Source organism: Macaca fascicularis, chromosome 6, assembly GCF_037993035.2.
Source record: "Macaca fascicularis isolate 582-1 chromosome 6, T2T-MFA8v1.1".
In the NCBI taxonomy this organism is placed as follows: domain Eukaryota; kingdom Metazoa; phylum Chordata; class Mammalia; order Primates; family Cercopithecidae; genus Macaca; species Macaca fascicularis.
Window position 1 is genome coordinate 119866215 of NC_088380.1, and position 22387 is coordinate 119888601.

Sequence of the window (22387 nt, forward strand, 5' to 3'; positions counted from 1 at the left end):
GGGATCACAGGCGTGAGCAACCGCGCCCAGCCCATGATTTGTATTTCTAACAAGCTCCAAGGTGGTGTGGATGCTATTGATTTGTGGACCACACTTAGCACAAGGACATACAGAATACACACCTGTGGCTTCCTTGACTTTACCATCTGGCGGGGAAAGTCTATAAGTAAATATGTAACCATTGTGGTTTGACTTCACACTTCTCCTACCTACTGATTATCTAATACGGCTGTACTACAATTTTATTTTATTTCTGCATGAAAACTTCTTTTCATGAATATGTTGAAACATAATTGTATAAACTTATTGTACAGAAAAAGAAGAAAAGACAAATCTGTTATGAAGTTTTACTTTAAAAAAGAAATCAATTATGAGAAAACAAAATTTACACATTACAATTTCTTGACTGAAATAAATGAAAGTGTTTCATTAAATAAAGAGGAAATCAACTCCCCCCACAAACATCCAATTATTCAATTAGTTTCTTGGGTAAAGTCAACATCCACCAGTAATGTTGATTTTATACCTATTTCTACCTCCTGTTTTAAGTAATCAGTTATCAAAAGATAAGTGTTTCCTACTTATTCCATAAATATTTACCGAGCCTCAACTATACGTTAGGCACTGGGCTGGGTACAGAGGATAGCGAATTAATGAACGAGAGGAGCCAAACAAGAAACAAGTAAGCAATGAGTTGGTAATAGTTAGAAAACTGAGTGATAGCAGATGAAGAACCAGCCTCCAAAATAGCTTACAGTGATCTCCGTTTCCCAGTATTCATTTCCTTGTACCTCTTCCAAGCTAAATAGGACTGACCTGTGTAACCAATAGGATACTGCATAAATGACAGTGCATGACTTCTGAGGCCGCTAGCTCATAAAAGACATTGTAGCTCTGCCTTGCTCTCTTGGCTCTTTCGCTCTGAGGGAAGCCAGCTGCCCTGTCATGATGGTATGCATGTGGCCCCATGGAGAGGCCCACATCATGAGGAACTAATCAAGCACTAACTTGCCTGGTGTTTGAACAGGCCACTTTGGAGGCACGTTCTCCAGCCTTGGTCAGGCCTTCAGATGACTGCAGCCCTGCCTGATGACTTGACTGCTACCTCATGAGAGACCTTGAGCCAGAACCACCCAGCCAAACCACTCCTGGATTCCTGATCCACAGAAACTATGTGAGACAACAAATGTTTATTGTTTAAAGCCACTAAGGTTTGGGGTAATTTGCTGTGCTGTAATAGATAACTAATACAGAAGAGAGGTGGGTGACAAGGTGAGAACATACCTACTTAAACAGGTGGTCAGGAAAGGCTTCTTTGAGAAAGAGACATTGAAGCTGAGAATGGATAAAATGGAGCCAGCTCTGGGGTGGAAGGTGGTGGCAGTGGTGGTAGGAAGAACAGCATTCCCAAACGAGAAAGCTGAATGGCAGAGGGAAGATCCAGAGTTGTATACAGGACAGTGTAGCCAGAGCAAATTCCTCTAGGGAAATGGGAAAGGTGAGGTCACAGAGGTGCTCTTAGCCATATCAGGTAGGACTTCTTGTGAAAAGTTTAAATTATATTTGTAACACATTGGGAATCCTTTCATGAATCTTTAGAAGACTAACACGATTCTCTCTGTTTTAAAAATCTCACGTGGGCCTGGAGCAGTAATGTACACCTGCGGTCTCAGCTACTCAGGAGGCTGAAGCAGGACGATCACTGAAGCCCAGGAATTCAAGGTTGTAGTGCACTATGATCATGCCTGTGAAGAGCCAGTGCACTCCATCCTGGGCACCATAGCAAGACAATGTCTCTAAATAAATAATATCACTTGGGCTGCAGTGTGGGAATGACTACTAATGCCTGGCTTACTATCTACTTTTCAGTTATTTAGAGGCTCAGAGAAGAACGACCAGGAAAGATTTGAAAGTATTAGGAGTTACATAAATATCTAGTTGTTACTAGTGTTACTCTTGCTGTTACTCCAAAATCAGGCCTGGTATGGCCTCTGCAGTGTTGCAAGGGAGGAAACAAATGGATGGGAGAGAGTAACGAGGATTTTGCTGGTTTCTGTAGAACCCCAGAATCCTTTCTGAGGCAGCCTCTGAACCTCACTAAATCCAATTCCAAATTTAGGAAGGAGTTATCTACTTGCTAGGCCTAAAATATTGATGAATAACAAACACAAATGTATAGTACAAATATTTACTTTTTGGTGTGGGCATGATTTTTTTAAATATATAATTTTTTATTATGCAGATAATGTTCACTGTAGAAAAATCCTTGTTTATTACACACATAATATTCAGTGGAAAAAATTAAGAAATGTAAATGTGCAAAAGAGAAGAAACTACCAATCACCCCAATTACACAAGATAAACACTGTTTTCATGTTGGTGAGTATCCTTCCAGTATCCCTATTCCCATATGTAAAATATACTGGCTAAACCTACGATTTTAAAGATTTTTCCTTCTCTATTATAAAAACCATAAATTCTGATGTTAAGCAGTTTGAAAGATACAAAAAATATAAACAAGAAAATAGATGGCATGAATAACACTACCTCTATTTCTTTCTGAGAATCTAAAGGCAACACTGGCAATCTATCCAAGCCTGCAGCTGTTACTCTGAGCTGCCATTTTCTACAAATATTAATTTCCTTAATTTCAGCCTACCTTCTTACCTCATTAGAAAAGGAAAATAAAAGTTGAAGACTGTTCACTTTGTAGGAAGTTTTGGAACTTTTTTTTTTTTTAGAGACAGTGTCTCCCTCTGTCACCCAGGCTAGAGTGCAGTGGTGCAGTCATTGCTCACTGCAGCCTCACTCTTGGGCTCAAGGGATCCTCCCACCCCAGCCTCCCAAGTAGCTGGGACTACAGGCACATGTCACCATGCCCAGCTAATTAAAAAAAAAAAAAAATCTCCCTAAAGGCAGGGTCTCGCTATGTTGCCCAGGCTGGTCTCAAACTCCTGGGCTCAAGCAATTCTCCTGTCTTGGCCTCCCAAAGTGTCTGTATGACAGGTATGAGCCACTGCTTCCAGCCCTGGAATCATTTTTTTTGTTGTTGTTGTTGAGACAGAGTCTCGCTTTGTCGCCCAGACTGGAGTGCAGTGGCCGGATCTCAGCTCACTGCAAGCTCTGCCTCCCGGGTTCACGCCATTCTCCTGCCTCAGCCTCCTGAGTAGCTGGGACTACAGACACCCGCCACCTCGCCCGGCTAGGTTTTTGTATTTATTTATTTATTTATTTATTATTATACTTTAAGTTGTAGGGTACATGTGCATAACATGCAGGTTTGTTACATATGTATACTTGTGCCATGTTGGTGTGCTGCACCCATCAACTCGTCATTTACATCAGGTATAACTCCCAATGCAATCCCTCCCCCATCCCCCCTCCCCATGATAGGCCCTGGTGTGTGATGTTCCCCTTCCTGAGTCCAAGTGATCTCATTGTTCAGTTCCCACCTATGAGTGAGAACATGCGGTGTTTGGTTTTCTGTTCTTGTGATAGTTTGCTAAGAATGATGGTTTCCAGCTGCATCCAGGTCCCTACAAAGAACACAAACTCATCCTTTTTGATGGCTGCATAGTATTCCATGGTGTATATGTGCCACATTTTCTTAATCCAATCTGTCACTGATGGACATTTGGGTTGATTCCAAGTCTTTGCTATTGTGAATAGTGCTGCAATAAACATACGTGTGCATGTGTCTTTATAGCAGCATAATTTATAATCCTTTGGGTATATACCCAGTAATGGGATGGCTGGGTCATATGGTACATCTAGTTCTAGATCCTTGAGGAATCGCCATACTGTTTTCCATAATGGTTGAACTAGTTTACAATCCCACCAACAGTGTAAAAGTGTTCCTATTTCTCCACATCCTCTCCAGCACCTGTTGTTTCCTGACTTTTTAATGATCGCCATTCTAACTGGTGTGAGATGGTATCTCATTGTGGTTTTGATTTGCATTTCTCTGATGGCCAGTGATGATGAGCATTTTTTCATGTGTCTGTTGGCTGTATGAATGTCTTCTTTTGAGAAATGTCTGTTCATATCCTTTGCCCACTTTTTGATGGGGTTGTTTGTTTTTTTCTTGTAAATTTGTTGGAGTTCTTTGTAGGTTCTGGATATTAGCCCTTTGTCAGATGAGTAGATTGCCAAAATTTTCTCCCATTCTGTAGGTTGCCTGTTCACTCTGATGGTAGTTTCTTTTGCTGTGCAGAAGCTCTTTAGTTTAATGAGATCCCATTTGTCAATTTTGGCTTTTGCTGCCGTTGCTTTTGGTGTTTTAGACATGAAGTCTTTGCCCATGCCTATGTCCTGAATGGTACTACCTAGGTTTTCCTCTAGGATTTTTATGGTATTAGGTCTAACATTTAAGTCTCTAATCCATCTTGAATTAATTTTCGTATAAGGAGTAAGGAAAGGATCCAGTTTCAGCTTTCTACTTACAGTTAGCTAATTTTCCCAGCACCATTTATTAAATAGGGAATCCTTTCCCCATTTCTTGTTTCTCTCAGGTTTGTCAAAGATCAGATGGCTGTAGATGTGTGGTATTATTTCTGAGGACTCTGTTCTGTTCCATTGGTCTATATCTCTGTTTTGGTACCAGTACCATGCTGTTTTGGTTACTGTAGCCTTGTAGTATAGTTTGAAATCAGGTAGCGTGATGCCTCCAGCTTTGTTCTTTTGACTTAGGATTGTCTTGGAGATGCGGGCTCTTTTTTGGTTCCATATGAACTTTAAAGCAGTTTTTTCCAATTCTGTGAAGAAACTCATTGGTAGCTTGATGGGGATGGCATTGAATCTATAAATTACCTTGGGCAGTATGGCCATTTTCACGATATTGATTCTTCCTATCCATGAGCATGGTATGTTCTTCCATTTGTTTGTGTCCTCTTTTATTTCACTGAGCAGTGGTTTGTAGTTCTCCTTGAAGAGGTCCTTTACATCCCTTGTAAGTTGGATTCCTAGGTATTTGATTCTCTTTGAAGCAATTGTGAATGGAAGTTCATTCCTGAGTTCCCTTTGAAAACTGGCACAAGACAGGGATGCCCTCTCTCACCACTCCTATTCAACATAGTGTTGGAAGTTCTGGCTAGGGCAATTAGGCAAGAGAAAGAAATCAAGGGTATTCAGTTAGGAAAAGAAGAAGTCAAATTGTCCCTGTTTGCAGATGACATGATTGTATATTTAGAAAACCCCATTGTCTCAGCCCAAAATCTCCTTAAGCTGATAAGCAACTTCAGCAAAGTCTCAGGATACAAAATTAATGTGCAAAAATCACAAGCATTCTTATACACCAGTAACAGACAAACAGAGGTTTTTGTATTTTTTAGTAGAGACGGGTTTCACCGTGTTAGCCAGGATGGTCTTGATCTCCTGACCTTGTGATCCGCCCGTCTCGGCCTCCCAAAGTGCTGGGATTACAGGCTTGAGCCACCGCGCCCGGCCTGGAATCATTTTTATAACTCACAATGAGATAAATAAGTTAGAGGGGTGGGAAGGAAAGGTGTTGTTTGATAATACTGGGAAAGAATTCCCAGTGTTTCCTTCTCACCACAAACTCTAACCAATCCTAACCCTTTGAAATATATTATAGGGGCAGCGCTTGAAAAGACAAACTGAATGTTAATAATTCACACAATAAGAGTGCTCAGACTGAATTTTCAACCTCAAAACAAAACCTGTCTGGAGAAGTGTATTAAATTGTGGTTGTTTTCATTACTTGGGCTTCTCGCAGTATTTTTTTTTTTTTTTACTGACTTAAATCTAACTTTGAAATAGAAATTATTCTCATGGACTGTAGCCACTCTTACTTTCATATGGCTTCCTAGACTTCCCTGCAAAGTCTTTTGCTGCTCTTAAGCAATCACGCAGAATCACAAGTGCTGTGGGCTCAGAGAAACTTCAGTCTCGGTGGTAATCTTGACTACTTTATTAAACAACGGAAAGTCATTTGCCTAATGGAAAGTATTATAGTATATGGTGCCATTCCAGTCAAGGTTTAATCCATTTGAAAGCAGACTTTCAAGAACATAAACCTGTATTTTCCTTCTAAAAAGAGTCACTTCACAGTTGAATTTCACAGAAATTTTAAACCCTTGATCCACAGCCAACACTGACATGGTTTTATTCCTCTAATACAACAGATACCTTTCTGAAATCACTGGAAACATTTTTAGCCAACAAGGTCTAACAGACACATGATCTTAATGTATCTGAACTCTGGAAAACTGAAAGCAGGGAATCTGGACCATATTGTAAAAAGTAATCTGAGATGCCAGTGAGAGTGGAGTAAGGGGCAGAGAGGCATTAAGCAAACACACGAATTAGGGTTTTATTTATATCTTTGAATATAAATTAGATGTTTCATTTAGATTAAAGCCATTAATATGCACAGGTACAAAAAACGTGTTTGAATGTGATATGGTCCGAATTTCTCACATTTAAGTATGAATCAAGCAACACAAGAAAAATATAGGACACACAGAAGAACCGAGACAGAACCAAGGCTGCCTGGTTAAAGGTTATTTCTGGTTCCATAGTAAAAGAAAAGTTAGGACACATAACACAAATCATTACATATTATTTATGTATCATTTGGGTGCTGTCTTAGTCCATCTGTGCTACTATAACAAAATACCTGAGACTGGATAATTTATAAAGAACAGAAATTTACTCTCATAGTTCTGGAGGCTGGAAAGTCCAAGATTAAGGTGCCAAGATCTTCCAGATGGTGCCCTGTTGCTGTACACTCTGGAGAGGCCAAATGCTGTGTCTTCACATAGCGGAAGAGATGGAAGGCCAAAAGGCCTAAGCTAGTTCCCTCTAGCTCATTTATATGGAATCCTCACTACTTTATCACTTACCAAAAGGCCCTACCTCTTAATAGCACCATGATGGGGGTTAAGTTTCAATGCGAATTTTGGAGGGGACATATTCAATCCATAGCAAGTGCAATATGAAGTTTTTAATGAATTTTCAATAGTTCTCACTACACTATATGGAGTCAGTCATTCTTAACACTCTCTGTGTTATCTTCATAATCTTCTATGGTAATGAATCTATTCCAGTATTATGTTAAACATAAAATGTCTGAATTAAGGTAGATTATATTCAACTATTTAGAATCAAGATTCTGTAAATGATCCCTTATTTCAGATTCTGTCAATAGGGTCTTTTTCTACAATGAAATAAAAATTTTATTCCCCCAAAATATCTCTTAAAGAGAGTGAGGCATTTCCTTGCAAGGAATGCTTTTATAATTCACATAGGGTAAAAGCATAAGATGCTAATGTCATGTTTAGCAACAAAAATGGTGCCTAAATTTCAATATATAATATTAGGAGAGAAATTTGCATCCCTCCAACAAAAAAGAAGGAGGTAGACAAGAGTAAGTAAGCAGGAGCATTGCTTGGGAGAAGGGTGTGAAGGTATGGAGAAAAGCTTCAGATCTGGGATAAAGGAGGATCTCTAGAGGACAGAAGTATCAAATAGAAACTCTTAAGTCGTTTGCTTGAAAAGAGAAGTATGTGTGTGTTGGGAGGTGGGATTTACATTTAACATAAATCTCAGCCAGGCGCGGTGGCTCACACCTGTAATCCCAGCACTTTGGGAGGCCGAGGCAGGTAGATCACCTGAGGTCAGGAGTTCAAGATCAGCCTGGCCAACACAGTGAAACCCCATCTCTACTAAAAATAAAAAATTAGCTGGGTGTGGTAGTGTGTGCCTGTAGTCCCAGCTACTCGGGAGACTGAGGCAGGAGAATCACTTGAACCCAGGAGGCAGAGGTTGCAGTGAGCCGAGGTCGTGCTACTGCACTCCAGACTAGTGACAGAGTGAGACTCAGTCTCAAAAAAAAAAAAAAAAAAAAATATATATATATATATATATATGTATCATCCTCTATGTACTCATTCCTTACTAAGATATTGCCCACGAATTCTTTTGCAATCATAGATTCATCACTAAGTTCCAAGTCTGGGTTACAATGAGGAGAAAACAGAGCTGAAATGAACAGAAACAAAACCTGAAGGACAAAGAGTAGCTGACATTTGGGTTTTTGAAATAATAATTATTAGGTTGGTACAAAGTAATCGCAGTTTTTGCCATTGAAAGTAATGGCAAAAAGCACAATTACTTTTGCACCAACCTAATATTATTACACCTCAGTATGAAAAATATTAGGAATATTTAGGAAAAACATTAGGAATACCTAATAGTATTATTCCTCAGTATGAAAAATAAACCTGACATATATAAACATGGAATAAGATCTAACAACTAACAAATGATTATTCTTCTCAATACAAGTATAATTGACACCATAATTCATAGATCTGCTAATCCTTTTCCCTTCGTACCTGGCAACATTCACTTCTTGAGCTAATGTAAATGCCAGTCTTATAAATACGACTTACCTCTCCCCTAAGAGAAACAAATGGCACAATAAGTGTTAGATTAGGAAGGAAGCGGTGGAGAGGGTTAGGTTTGAAGAGGGACTGGCCATCTGAGAATTAAATGAGATGATGCCGGCAAAGCGCTTCTACCAATATCCTACATGTACTAAACACTTAGCAAATGTGACCAGTTATTCGTAGGAATAATGATAGGAACACATTAATTCCTTCTGCCTGCTTCTGTCTCTAGGGAAAGGTTTTGCCGTGATCCATAGCAGGGACGATTACCTAAAAGATACAAGGAGGACAGGGCTAGGGAAGAGATCCCTCTGCCTCAGAAGAATCTACTGAGAAGTTAATGTGGGCTCCACCTCTCTCACTACTAAAGGTTTTTCTCTTCGCTTTTAAGTCTAGCTGAAAACAGCCTCCAGCATTCTCAGCAATTAGAATGAGGCCTCTGGGTTCCAAATGCATCTTTGATAGATGCCTCTAACTGCATCAACGTGGCAGATGCATTTCTCTCAGCATTTAATGCTAATCCTCCCTGTTGTCTAAGGATAAATAACTGCACAATCATGTCAGGAGGCCCCAGCATAAATTCACCAGGGGTTTTAATTACTCTCCAGTAACAATGTCTCATACAAAATCAGAGAAATGAAAATCCAGTCAGTGTGTGTGCATGTGTGTTTATGTCCCAGGCTATCCCCAAAACAGTCAGGGCATCGTTTCTATTCAATAGAGGAATAAGATCGGGACCCTACGTCCAGTTCAGATGCGTGAGACAGCACTGCACCCCATAGAATGGGTAGGAAGAACAAATGATTTCCCAATGACACTGCCTGCAGCATCCCTCCTTCCCTTGGGGCACATAAATGAGTAGCTACATACTCAAGCTGTGGAGTCAAACAAACCTGGGTTCACATCTCAGCCCGCTACATATTCACTGTTTCATCCCAGGCAACCTCTGTAATCCTCAAATTTCTCACGGGTAAATGGGGGATCATACCTATATCTATATATACAGCATAAAGTTGTGAGGATTAAGCAAGATAATCTACGCAAAGCAAGTGACACAATATGCCGTGTACGGTAAATCCCCAATGAATATTAGCAACACCAAGAGAAATGCAGAGGGAGTCCCTGTCCCTTTGTTGCAGAGGACATGTTGCTATGAGGGTCCAGGTGTTCTTCCTCCCACCCAGGCCTCTAGTTGGGTGAATTGGAAGAAGAGCATCTTATCTCCCACCTGGGCCTAAGAGTAAACATGGTGACTAAACTATACACACACACACAGAGAGAGAGAAACATATATGCACACATACATATATACACACATACATATATACATATACGTATACACACACATATATAAACACAACTGCTATAGATCTCACAGATGAAAATGCCAGTGTCTGCAAGTTCATTCTATATATAACTTTTATAGGCCGGGCGCGGTGGCTCAAGCCTGTAATCCCAGCACTTTGGGAGGCCGAGGCGGGTGGATCACGAGGTCAGGAGATCGAGACTATCCTGGCTAACATGGTGAAACCCCGTCTCTACTAAAAATACAAAAAACTAGCCGGGCGTGGTGGCGGGCGCCTGTAGTCTCAGCTACTTGGGAGGCTGAGGCGGGAGAATGGCGTGAACCCGGGAGGCGGAGCTTGCAGTGAGCCGAGATCACGCCACTGCACTCCAGCCTGGGAGACACAGCAAGACTCCGTCTCAAAAAAAAAAAAAAAAAAAAACTTTTATAAATCCAGGAACCCATACAAACTAGTTTCAGAGGATTATCTCTTTCAAAGAAACAGTCCAACAACCAAAAGCAATTAATAATAGATACAATTCTTTATTTAAGGTATCATATTTCATCAAAGGCACACTCATCAATAATCTATTGACATATTTTTTTAATGTCCCTTTGCTTTCTCCTCTTGAAATCCATTATACTATCCAACTGCAATAGAACGTCTTTCCTCCCTACCCCATCCACTCACCTCCAGTCCATCCCTTTAGTGTATACAGATCAGCTTAGCCTCCCCTCCAGAAAGCAGGGCTCCCTTCTACTTAGGAGAGGGGCAGGAGAGGGAAAACTGAGGGAGCGAAAACATGATTGTCCTTGGTGATCATGAAGAAGGGGGCAGCAGTGCAGAGTCATCTAAGTGACCTTTGCCTCTGTCAAACTAAATTTGGCCTGAATTACATAAGGACAGTTGAGTCCTCATGTAATTAATTGCAGTCTAACTTAGTACATAAACTAACTGAAAGCCTAACTTAGGAGCATAGTTTTGTAACAAATAGCTGAGTCTCAGTCAATCACAGGCAGCCAACTGATCAGACCATATTCAAATAAGGCAAATGCCAAGCTGTAATCGGTCAAGTTTCTGTACCTGACTTTTGTCCTCTGTCCATAAATGCTGCCTGCCCATGTAGTGGAGCAGAGCTCTCTGAACCACTTCTGGTTCTGAGAGCTGAGTGATTCCTGAATCATTCTTTGCTCAGCTAAACCCTGTGAAATTTAATTTGTCTAAACTTTTTCTTTTAACACCTCTGCACACACAAAATACAAGAATACATTCCTGTACCTTTGTTCTTCCTCATTCTTAATTCATGATTTTATTTTCAAATACAAAGATGCAAAGATAGAAAACCTTACCACCCCAAAGTAGGAATGTACATTCCCTATCCCTCCTTTGCCTTTTCTTCAAAAAAGCAAAAAGTCATTAAGATGTTAATGCTGAGATAAGTCACTGGAGAAGGATGGAAAAGAAACTACAAGAAATGATAGACAGGGTGCTGCCAAGCAGCTACTCTGTTTTTATAAAATACCTCAGACATAAATGGTATTTGTATTATGTGACAAAAACTCCTCTTCCCCTCCCCTACACAAAAGGAAAGGCAAAGAAATGCAAAGGAAGTGGTAATTGCCAGGTGTCTAGATATGGGACCACTGCCCTCTAGTGTACTTACAATTTTTCTAAATCCCTTTATCAGAGCTCTTTACCTGAAAGATAGTAGGAAACAGAATAAAAATGAACCTCTGTTGAACTATCCAATAGAACCATTTTTAAAAATACTGTCAATTATTAAGAGAGTGATATGACGGCTTCCTACCACCTCACTATCTGTTGGTGCCAACACTTTCTTCAGGTCCTACACATGGATTCCTTGTTTCAGTCCAACAGATTGCCAAAGGGCAGAAGAAATATTAAAGGTATTTCACAACTAGTTTGGCATAGGCACTAGCCAACCAGAACGGATGCCCGGATGATGCCAGCTGGCAGGAATTCTGCCTCTTCCCTTTGCAGGGCCAGCATTAACCCCTTAGATGCCGAACTGTGGAGAGGTTCTGGGTTCCTGGTAGAAGGACTAGTTAGCCAAGAGAGTAGGGGACCTGGGACAAAAGCATGTCAATATTTCAACCATCTGTACTGTGGTGTTCTGGCTGAATATTCGCTCTTTGGATTAGAAGACATCAGAAAAATAACCCAGTACCACTGAACAGAGCAGAGGAGTGACTCAGAGTCCACTAGCAAAGATCTGAAGTAGCTCTTTCTCTCAGCAGCTTTCCTTCTCTTGCCAATAACCAGGGACATCCTCTAGACCAGGACAGGGGTGTAGTAGTGTTAGTAGTGAGTGTCAGGAAATCTACCCTACAGTCTTGGTTCTACTACTTTTGTGTGTCCTTAGGTGGATATTTTGATCTGCGCCTCCATGTCCTTGTTTTTAAAATAAAAAGGTTAGACTGAAGTTTTTTGAGGACCCTTCTCTCTGTAGGTAGAAATTATTACTTTTTCGTGATCTGTTTTTTTTGTTATTGTTTTTGTTTTGGGTTTTTGTTGTTTTGTTTTGTTTTGCTTTTTTGAGACAGAGCTTCGCTCTGTTGCCCAGGCTGGATTACAGTGGTGCCATCTTGGTTCACTGCAACCTCTGCCTCCTGGGTTGAAGTGATTCTCTTGCCTCAGCTTCCCGAGTAGCTTAGAGTATAGGCACCTGCCACCACACCCAGCTAATTTTTGTATTATGAGTAAAGATGGGGTTTCACCATGTTGACCAGGCTGGTCTTGAACTCCTGACCTCAGGTGATCTGCCCACCTCAGCCTCCATCACAAGTGTGAGCCGCTGCCTCTGGCTATGATCTGGTATTTCTAAGTGAATTCTACATACAAGATTATTCAGCATAATTTTTAATGACAATACCACCTTGAGAACTCCTGACGACAACATCATCATCTTGAGACAGCTCTTAGACTATAAAAAAGTGATCAGTAAATACCTGGAAATCTCCTTGAAAGATCTCATTTCTTTAGAATTTTTTTAGTTTCTATTTCCAAATACTACCCTAAATGTAGCCACTTGTAAGTAACTTTCTTTTTTGATGTTTTCTTTATTTTTTGAGACAATGGCTTGCTATGTTGCCCAGGCTAGGGTGCAGGCATGATCATAGCACACTGCAACCTCGAACTTCTGGCCTCAAGCAATCCTCCCACCTCAGCTGCCCAAGTAGTTGGAACTAGAGGTATGTGCCACCATCCCTGGCTATAAATAAGTATTTTCCTAAGATTTACTTAATTCCTTGAGGAAACTGGCAGGATAATAAAGCTGATTCAAAGAAGGATAGAAGAGGCCAGGCACAGTGACTTACGCCTATAATCCCAGCACTTTGGGACTCTGAGGTGGGAAGACTGCTTGAGCCCAAGAGGTCAAGACTGCAGTAAGCTAGTGCATTCCAGCCTGGGTGACAGAATGAGCACCTGTCTCAAAAAAAAAAAAAAGAGGCCGGGCACGGTGGCTCAAGCCTGTAATCCCAGCACTTTGGGAGGCCGAGACGGGCGGATCACAAGGTCAGGAGATCGAGACCAGCCTGGCTAATATGGTGAAACCCCATCTCTACTAAAAAAATACAAAAAACTAGCCGGGTGAGGTGGGGGCGCCTGTAGTCCCAGCTACTCGGGAGGCTGAGGCAGGAGAATGGCGTAGACCCGGGAGGCGGAGCTTGCAGTGAGCTGAGATGCGGCCACTGCACTCCAGCCTGGGCGACAGAGCGAGACTCTGTCTCAAAAAAAAAAAAAAAAAGAAAGAAAGAATAGAAGAAACTGGTAAATATAAATTCAGTAGAAAAAATAATGCTGGCATAGGACTGCAAAGCTAGTAACAAAATTGTTGCCATTTTACTAGGGCAAATAAAATATAACATTTGAGGTTACCTTCCCTGCTGGGCAAAAGTAGTTTGTATCTCTACCAGACAAAAGTCATCAGTAACTTACCAATCTTCTACAAATTAACATCCAAATTCTACAGATTCTAGACTTCAATTAATAGCAAATAGCCAAAGAAAGCTACATCTCCTGAAGTATCAGCTGATTCTTAGAGGATCTGATAGGAGTTTGAAAGAGCACCCAGTAATCTTTTTGCTTTATTTCAAAATTTCTGAAAATTCTTCTTAAGAATTTTCAAATCCCTTGACCCTAAAACATCAAGGTAGCAGATCTAATAAGAGGGAGAATAATAAGGACTGTGGGAACTGAAAAGTGTAAAAACAAACAGAAAAACTCCTCGGTACTTTAGGTTGAAATGAAGAAAGGGGGAAACAAACCAAAAACTAACGTGAAACACAAGACGTTGATCAAGTGGTTAAACCAAAAAGAAGACCTCTGTCTCTCTCACCACAACTACAACAACTCTTATTCCCACAGCTTTTAAAGATGTTTCTGTATTGGCTGAAACATGTGGATATGCAGTATTCTCCAAAGTAACTAATAGTGTTGTATCAAGGTTCAGTTAATAATGACTGTATTAATAATTCTGATCATATAGCAAATGAGCATGATAATACACAGTTTTAATTCGATTTCCAATTCACAGATGTTAAACCAGCCTAAAGTAAAAAGGCTGCTTGGAGTTTTTGACTGTTGGATACACAGAGGAACAAAACTTGCTATGTCAGTTTTTTAATTTGCATTTTATTTTCAAAACTCATGACTTTTTTTCTCCTTTAAAAATGTAAATTACTTTTGCAAAAAAGCATTAAACACAAAATTAAATCTTAAAACGGGCAAAGTTGAAGCCAAGTCATCCAAAGGAAAAGAAGACAGCCTTGAGCAGCAGGGTGCAGAATACAGACATTACCATCTTCATCTGCATAGAAATGAGTCTGACTGTGTTTACAACTTCATCATTTGAAATGTTACAGAAAAACTCATGAAACAGTGCACTTCCCCACAGACAGCTGGTATGTTAAATAACTAATAGCACAAAACCAAAATGTCTTTGCTTCATATATATTTATATATGTATATGTATATATACATACATCTATGTGTATATATATTCATATATACATGTATTTATATATTTATATAAATATATTATAAATTTATATATTTATATAAATATATTATAAATTTATATATCTATAAATGAGGGAAGACAGACAAATGATTACTTTTACTTTTCATCAACTTTCTGTTATGCACATGACTTCTTTTATAGTATAATTTATTTTAGTGTACATCAATTAATACTTTTATTAATAAAAATAAAGCTAATACTTTAAAAACCAAGTAGTATAGCTGACAGAATCTATCTAGACATTGTTATTTCATTCAGAAATTTATCTCTGCTGTATCTAGAAAGTGAAACTTCTGTTATGTTTTATGTTTTAGAATATTTGCACATATTAAATATATATTATATACACTTTTTTTTTAGATAGGGTCTAGTTCTGTTGCCCAGGCTGGAGTGCAGTGGCGTGATCTTGGTTCACTGTAACTTTCACCTCCTGAGCTCAAGCGATCCTCCCACTTCAGCCTCCCAAGTAGCTGGGACCACAGGTATGTGCAACCACACCCAGCTAATATTTGTGTTGTAGAGACATGGTTTCACCATGTTGCCCAGGCTGGTCAGACTCCTGGGTTCAAGTGATTTGCCCACCTTGGCCTCCCAAAGTGTTGGGATTACAGGCGTGAGCCACCATGCCCAACTGTATTACATATATATTTACAATACATATTTTTTAAAAATCAGTCTCAATCACTTGCAAGTAACAATTCAAGGTTCTGATTTCCCATTTTTTTTTTTTAAGATGGAGTCTCACTCTGTCACCCAGGCTGGAGTGCAGTGGCATGATCTCAGCTCACTGCAACCTCCACCTCCCACGTTCAAGCAATTCTCTGGTCTCATCCTCCTAAGTAGCTGGGATTACAGGCACGTGCCACCATGCCCAGCTAATTTTTGTATTTTTAGTAGAGATGTGGTTTCACCATGTTGGCCAGGCTGGTCTTGAACTCCTGACCTTAAGTGATCCACCTGCCTCAGCCTCCCAAAGTTCTGGCATTACAGGTGTGAGCCACCGTGCCCAGCCAATGTTCTGAATTTTTAAAAAATCAACCCTATATTCTAGGCCATTCCTTAGCCCTTTTCTCAAAATTCCAATATTTTATTTGTCCTATCTTAATTCCCCGAAAATCTAAAGGGTGACAAGCATGCCCTATGCTGAAGAATTTTTTGTTCTTTGACTCTGAACAATGCCCAGAAGAGGGTGCTCATAGAACAATCAGCCTTGCTTTAACCATGAAGCTAGGACACATCCTCTAGATCAAAGTTTGGTATCCCCAAATTTGGTAAGTACTATAATGATTGTAGTGTGTTAAGATTGCAGAAGGAGAAATGAAAAGTTCCCTATATTAAAAGCAATTCAAGAATACATTTTAAAAAGTTAGTAAAGACCTTTTAAATGAGGGAAGACAGAGACAAATGATTACTTCTACTTTTCATCAACTTTCTATTGTCCATATGGCTTCTTTTCTAGTATAATTTTAATGTACATCAATTAATACTTTTATTAATGAAAAATAAAGCCTATAATTAATACTTTAAAAACCAACTAGTATAGCTGACAGAATTTATCTAGACATTGCTATTTCATTCAGGAATTTAATCCTGCTGTATCTAGAAAATGAAACTTCTGTTATGTTTTATGTTTTAGAATGCTTACATATGTTACTACTCAGAATCCATAACATTATAATTTATACTAGCATTCTTTCCTGGTAATACAAATCTTGGTAGAAAAATATCTATCAGAAGACAGGCAATATATCTTTCCCACTGCATCCCTTCTTTACCAAACTCCTAAAATATCTCATATTGCTTTACCCATAGTTTTATGGGCTTACATTACACTGAGTTTTGCTGCTGCTTTGTGGTGACTTGGTACTAAATTCAGCTAAGCTGGAACCATATTCCCCAGAGTTCTCTTTCCTGTATGGTTCTGTATGGCCATGAGAGACATTCTGTGTGAAATCCAGAAGGAAGATGTAAAGAAGTCATACTTTTTATGCTCTGAAACTTGGTGCAGGGTACTGTCTTAGTCTGTTTTGTGCTGCTATCACAGAATATCTGAAACCAGGTAATTTATAATGAATAGAAATTTAGTGGCTTATAGTTCTGGAGGCTGGGAAGCCCAATATCAAGGCGCTGGCATCTGTCAGGTGACTTCTTATTGTGTTATCACATGGTGAAAGAGTGCAAGGGCAAGAAGAAGGTGAGAGAAAAAGAGAGACAGAGAGAGACGTAGTGGGAAACAGAGAGAGAGAGAGAGAGAGAATGGAACTGGTCCTTTTAAAATGGCACCAACCCCACCCATGGGGGTGGAGCCATCATGGCCTAATCACCTCTTAATTGTCCCACCTCTTAATACTGTTATAACAGCAACTAAATTCCCACATGGATTTTGGAGGGGAAAACAAAGCATAGCAGGCACTATGCACCTTGTCCACTTGCACACATTATTGCTAATCTGCTGCTTAACTACTTGGTGTACCAGGCTTGCAGTAATTTTAATTCACTAAATCTCTTCCTTCAGCTTCTCTGAGTCCTGGGCCAAGTGTGTGTGCAGGAGACACACTGCAGGAGACAGAGTGCCAGTTTCTGCTGCAGGTCCCCCACAGCATCAAGGTTGGACATGGTAAGACACAGAAGAGGTTTCCAGTTTGTCCTCAATGGTCCCATTGGTCTTCATGAGTTCTGGTTTGTCCCTACTCTCCTATACATCCAGCTTTCCCTCTTAACAGCTGATCTGACAAACCTATAGTAACTTCAAGCTCAACACTAGATACAGAACCAATAGTCTTCATAGATTGTATCACCAGCTCTCACAGTTGTGTAAGGTCTAGCCCTTACGATAATAAATCTCTTATTCTGTATAATGTGTGGCCATTTTGCTTCTTCGATAAAAGCATGGCTGCTGTAAGTATCTGTGTACAACACTGTCTTGTTGCCTTTGCATTGTGAACAGTATGTTAAGCCTCATGGTATCCACTGTCTTAGGTAGAATGGTGATTGGTGGTACAAGAAAAGGAAGAGATGCTTAGAAAGGTAAAAAGCTTATGTAGGAATCTCCCAGGAAATCCTCAATGCTAAAAATGTCTTTGCCTAGTTATCATTTGTTGCTTCTCATCTCCAAATCCAGCTTTCTTTGTCCTGTTTTGTGGTCTTGGAGCTGGACCACGTAAACATTTCTCCTTTGTCAATAGAGGGTGCTGGAGAGACACTGGAGGACACTCAGCTTGACTCCTGTGGCTTGAATCTGCTGTGCTCTCTGCTAGCTCTTGTGGTGGGTAGGGGCCCGCAGCATAGGACATCTAGTGACTCACCCTATTAAGTTTTAGTGGCACTATTTGGGGGACTTTTCAGTGGGTTTGACACCACTCCAGCAGGCAGCTTCCCAGTGAATCCCTCTGGCATCTCAGTGGACAACTCAGTGATACCTGATGAGTCTTGCAGATGCCCCAGGAGGCTGGACCAAAGGTTCAGAAGTTTGGTTTCCTGCTTGCCAGCCCTGGCCTGCAACATCTCAGGGAAATTCTCTGCAAGTCAGTGGGCTGCAGACTTCCTTTCAAAGGGGTCAGAATCAGCCCTGGGTGAGGGGAGGGCCCTCTTCCAAATTTGTTCCTTCTTTGACACTCCTTCCTTGGCAACAGCCTTAGGGGTAGTGGCTATTCTTTGTATATACTATTCCTGTGTTCATTATGGTTTTCTTTACCCTTAGTAGGTAATCCTCTGCTACTAGTTAATAATCATTTATATTAAACTTTCCCTGTGTGAATTACTGTGTGCTTTCTGTCTCCTAACTAGACACCGATAAAATGCCTTTTGCTCTTAGTAGCTATTTAAAAGAAAAAAAAAATAAAACTTAATTTTATTAGTTCAAGATTTTTCCTTAGAAGGGACATAAATTACTTTTAATGTGATTATATAAATAAAGGGATTGCCCAAATATGCAGTTTAGAGAGACTATTTGCTTTCTTTGTCCACCTGGGAAGGGTATTTCTCAAATCAGGCTCTACAGACCCACCTGAGAAGACCCTGAGTCACTATGGCTATGAAACAAACCACCGCAAACGCAATGGTTAAAACAACCATCATATTTCACTCTCACATGTCTGATAGAAGGACTCTAGGGTTGCATGACAAATGGTGAAGACACAGGGGAGGATGAAGAACTGAGGCCCAAAATGTACTCTACCACAGTGTCCAAGGGCATTAATAATGGGTCTATAAATTCAAATGGTATTTTTAAAGTTTTACTTTTCCATTTGGTAAGGAAATAAATAGTGTAATCACAGTCATAGGACTTCAGTGCCTGCATTTGCATTTATGGTTCAGTTCTTGCCAAGGGATCGCCTTAAGTGAGTGTGCAGAGGAAATGTCAGGCAGTGTTTCCTCATTTCTAAAGCTTAACCAGTAAAGTAAAAAGAGGGTATGTATATGACTGTTGGGTATGTGAGAGTTCTCTGTGCCTTGACTCCCCTGAAGAGCCAACTCAGAGAACCTGGCTATGGGAACCCCAAAGACTGAGCTGGCCTCCAATTAGGAGAGACAGAACTTAGAAATCAGTCCAGGAGGTTACTGGAGAAGCTGGGAACCACAGAGTTACACAGAGACAGGAAACAGCCAACTCCCACAGTTTTCAATAGTAGGTTTGCTGCAGCAAACTGGTGGGCCATGAACCTGGAACCCTCCAGAGAAGGTACCATCAAAGTTTGATCTCTGTGTAACACTGATTTCTGCTATAACCATCCTGTCATGGCAATGTCTGTCTTGAGAAAAGGCTGAGCTGATGTAGCACAGAGGAGGGTTCAACTTGCTGCAAATTATTTGAAGCAGGCACAGCCTAAGTCCAGGCCTATGCCAGAGAAAGATGACATATTCACTGATAATTGCCTAATCTCCTGAGCACATAGGAGGGCAAGATTAGGATAGTTAGAGTTCTACTCAAACTGTGCAAGAATGTCCTTGAAGTGTGGCCAAGTAACAAGCAGTGCAATAACTATGAATGTTTTTACAGATTTTTATGAGACATTATCATACCCTAGCAGTGATTGTGAATGTTTATATGTTTTTAATATATTTTTTATTTTATAATAGTTTTAGGCTAAGGCGGGTGGATCACTTGAGGTCAGGAGTTCGAGACCAGCCTGGCCAATATGGTGAAACCCTGTCTCTACTAAAAAAAAGTAAATAAATACAAAAATTAGCCAGGCATGGTGGCGGGTATCTGTAATCCCAACTGCTTGGGAGGCTGAGACAGGAGAATTGCTTGAACCCTGGAGACAGAGGTTGCAGTGAGCCGAGATCGCGCCATTGCACTCCAGCCCGGGCAACAAGAGCAAAACTCCGTCTCGAAAAAAAAAAAAAAGTTTTAGACAAAATTTGCAAAGATAGGAGACAGAGTAATTATATACCCCACAAATAATTTTTCCTACTTTTTAACATCTTACATTATTATGGTATATTAGTCTATTAGTCACAATTAATGAATGGATGTTGATACACTATTATTAACTAAGGTCCATACTTTAGGCTTCGTGTGTGTGTGTGTGTGTGTGTGTGTGTGTGTGTGTGTGTGTGTTTGCATATGTGTTTTACTCTAATGTCCTTTTTTTCTGGTCCAGGATCCCATTGAGGGTATGCATTACATTTTAGTTGTCATATTTTCTTAGGCTTCTCTTAGCTGGACAGTTTCTCTTTCTCAGATTTTCCTTGTTTTTGATAACCTTGACACTTTTGAGGAGTTTTGGTTATGTATTTTGTAGAATGTCATTTAACCGGGATTTTTCTGATGATTGTATTTTAATTATTGTTGTCATATTTACAATTGCTAGTTCCTTCAAACATCCCACCAAAAGTGTAAGAATTAGAAAGTGTGCCTCAAACACAAAGAGTCTGAAAACCACTGGTCTACATCAAAGCAGACTGTAAATATGCATAAGTCAAAGTTATTGAGATGCTTAGTCTACCATTCGAACTTCAGTTTCAAAAAGCCAGGTAGGCTTTTAGAGCTTTCCCACAGTGACTGGATAGCAATCTTTATTTGTACTGTCTGCATGTCACCCAAAATGGCCAGGCCATCAGCCACCCGACTCGTTTGGCAGCCCTGACTTACAAAAGAAGACAATAGCTCTTTGCCCAAAGGTCGCTTTGTAGTGACTCACCTTGAAGGAAAAAGGAAGGTAAATTACACATAATGACATTATAAGTTGTCCCACAGTTTTCAACAGAAAATACTCTTAAAGTATAACCAGAAACAAGAAACCTTCAATGCAACATTTTCCTTTTTGTTTTTGAAATGAATAAAGTCCAAATTAGGGAACAGAAGCAAGTATGTACTATTAATTTGTAATGTCTAGAACCATAGAAGTAGTCTACTTATGGAAGAGCTGTGTGCATCTTCTAGTAATTAAACCTGTGCAAGTTACAGCCTTAATTAAAACACCTTTTAGGAGTCTACTCTGGTCTCAACGGAAGTAAAGTCCCTAAGTGCTGGCAACTTTGGAATACTAAACATTACTGGCAATGCTGAAAATGGTACAATATTTACCGCAATAAAGAAGACAATACCCGATATGTCCCCTGGAGCACAAAATTAAAATATTTGTATTGGAATACAGACAGGCCGAAATACGTGTTCCATGAACCAAAAAGTACTCACCGTGTTGGCCAGCTCGAGATAGCTTCCTCCTACAGAGTTGCCAACGTGCGGGGACTGCGTGAGCAGTTTGTGGAGAGCAGTCTGCTGATGCAAAGAGCTTCCGCCATACTCGAGCAGCTTCTGGAGGGCTGACTGGCTCTGCACATCCGGGCTCTGGAGGTCCCTGGCACCAGAGTCGTATTCCCAGCTCTCCCTGGCTGCTGATAAGGCACCTAAGCCCGAGAGAAGCAGAGAAAATGAAAAGACATTTCCTTCATTAGCCTGTGGGTGGCCAATAGGCAATGATTTGGAACCTCCTAAGCCTTCCATGTGCCAGCATCTCGGAACACATGTGGTGCCCAGGCTGCATGCTAAGCGTGTTCCCTTTCAAACTGACACATGGGGAGCCTGGAGATAAAAGCAATTTCAGGCAAAGCATTCAAAAATAACTATCCCATGAATATGTGCCCCCTAAACAGAAATGCTTAGCAAAAAAAAAAAAAAAAAGCACTGGAGAGCCAAGTAAAGGGAATCCAGATCAGAGTCACATCTGTGATTTGCACAGGGCTATTATATTAGCCTTAGCACTGGTCATTCTTTCTCCAAACTGAGGAAGAAGGAAGCAAGAAAAATGACAGAAAGTTAAGATATGGCACTTTATCATGACTGTCTTTTTCTTCTCTTTTCTTTCCTTCCTCCCTCTCTCCCTCTCTCTCTCTTTTCTTTCTTTTCTTTCTTTCTCTCTTTCTTTCTTCCTTTCCTTCTCTTTTTCTTTCTTTCTCCCCCTCCCCTCCCCTCCTCTCTCCTTCCCTCCCCTTCCCTTCCCGAGGCAGGGTCTTGTTCTGCCACCCAGGTGGGAGTGCAGTGTCATGATCACAGCTCATTGTAGCCTCAACCTCCTGGGCTCCAGTGATCCTCCTGCCTCATTAAAAAAAATTTTTTTTGTAGACCTCATTTCTACACTATGTTGCCTAGGCTGATCTCGAACTCCTGGGTTCAAGCAATCCTCCTGCTTTGGTCTCCC

At 40.4% G+C, this 22387-nt stretch overlaps 1 protein-coding gene across 1 annotated transcript in view; it reads right to left on the bottom strand.

Annotated features, from left to right (window-relative positions):
* Window positions 1-22387, bottom strand: part of MCC (MCC regulator of WNT signaling pathway) — a 475249-nt gene that overhangs the window by 302811 nt on the left and 150051 nt on the right. Inside the window, exon 3 of the mRNA XM_005557529.5 lies at window positions 21385-21596. Within this exon, the coding sequence (XP_005557586.2) occupies window positions 21385-21596 (212 nt within the window). The remainder of the gene's footprint in view (window positions 1-21384; window positions 21597-22387) is intronic.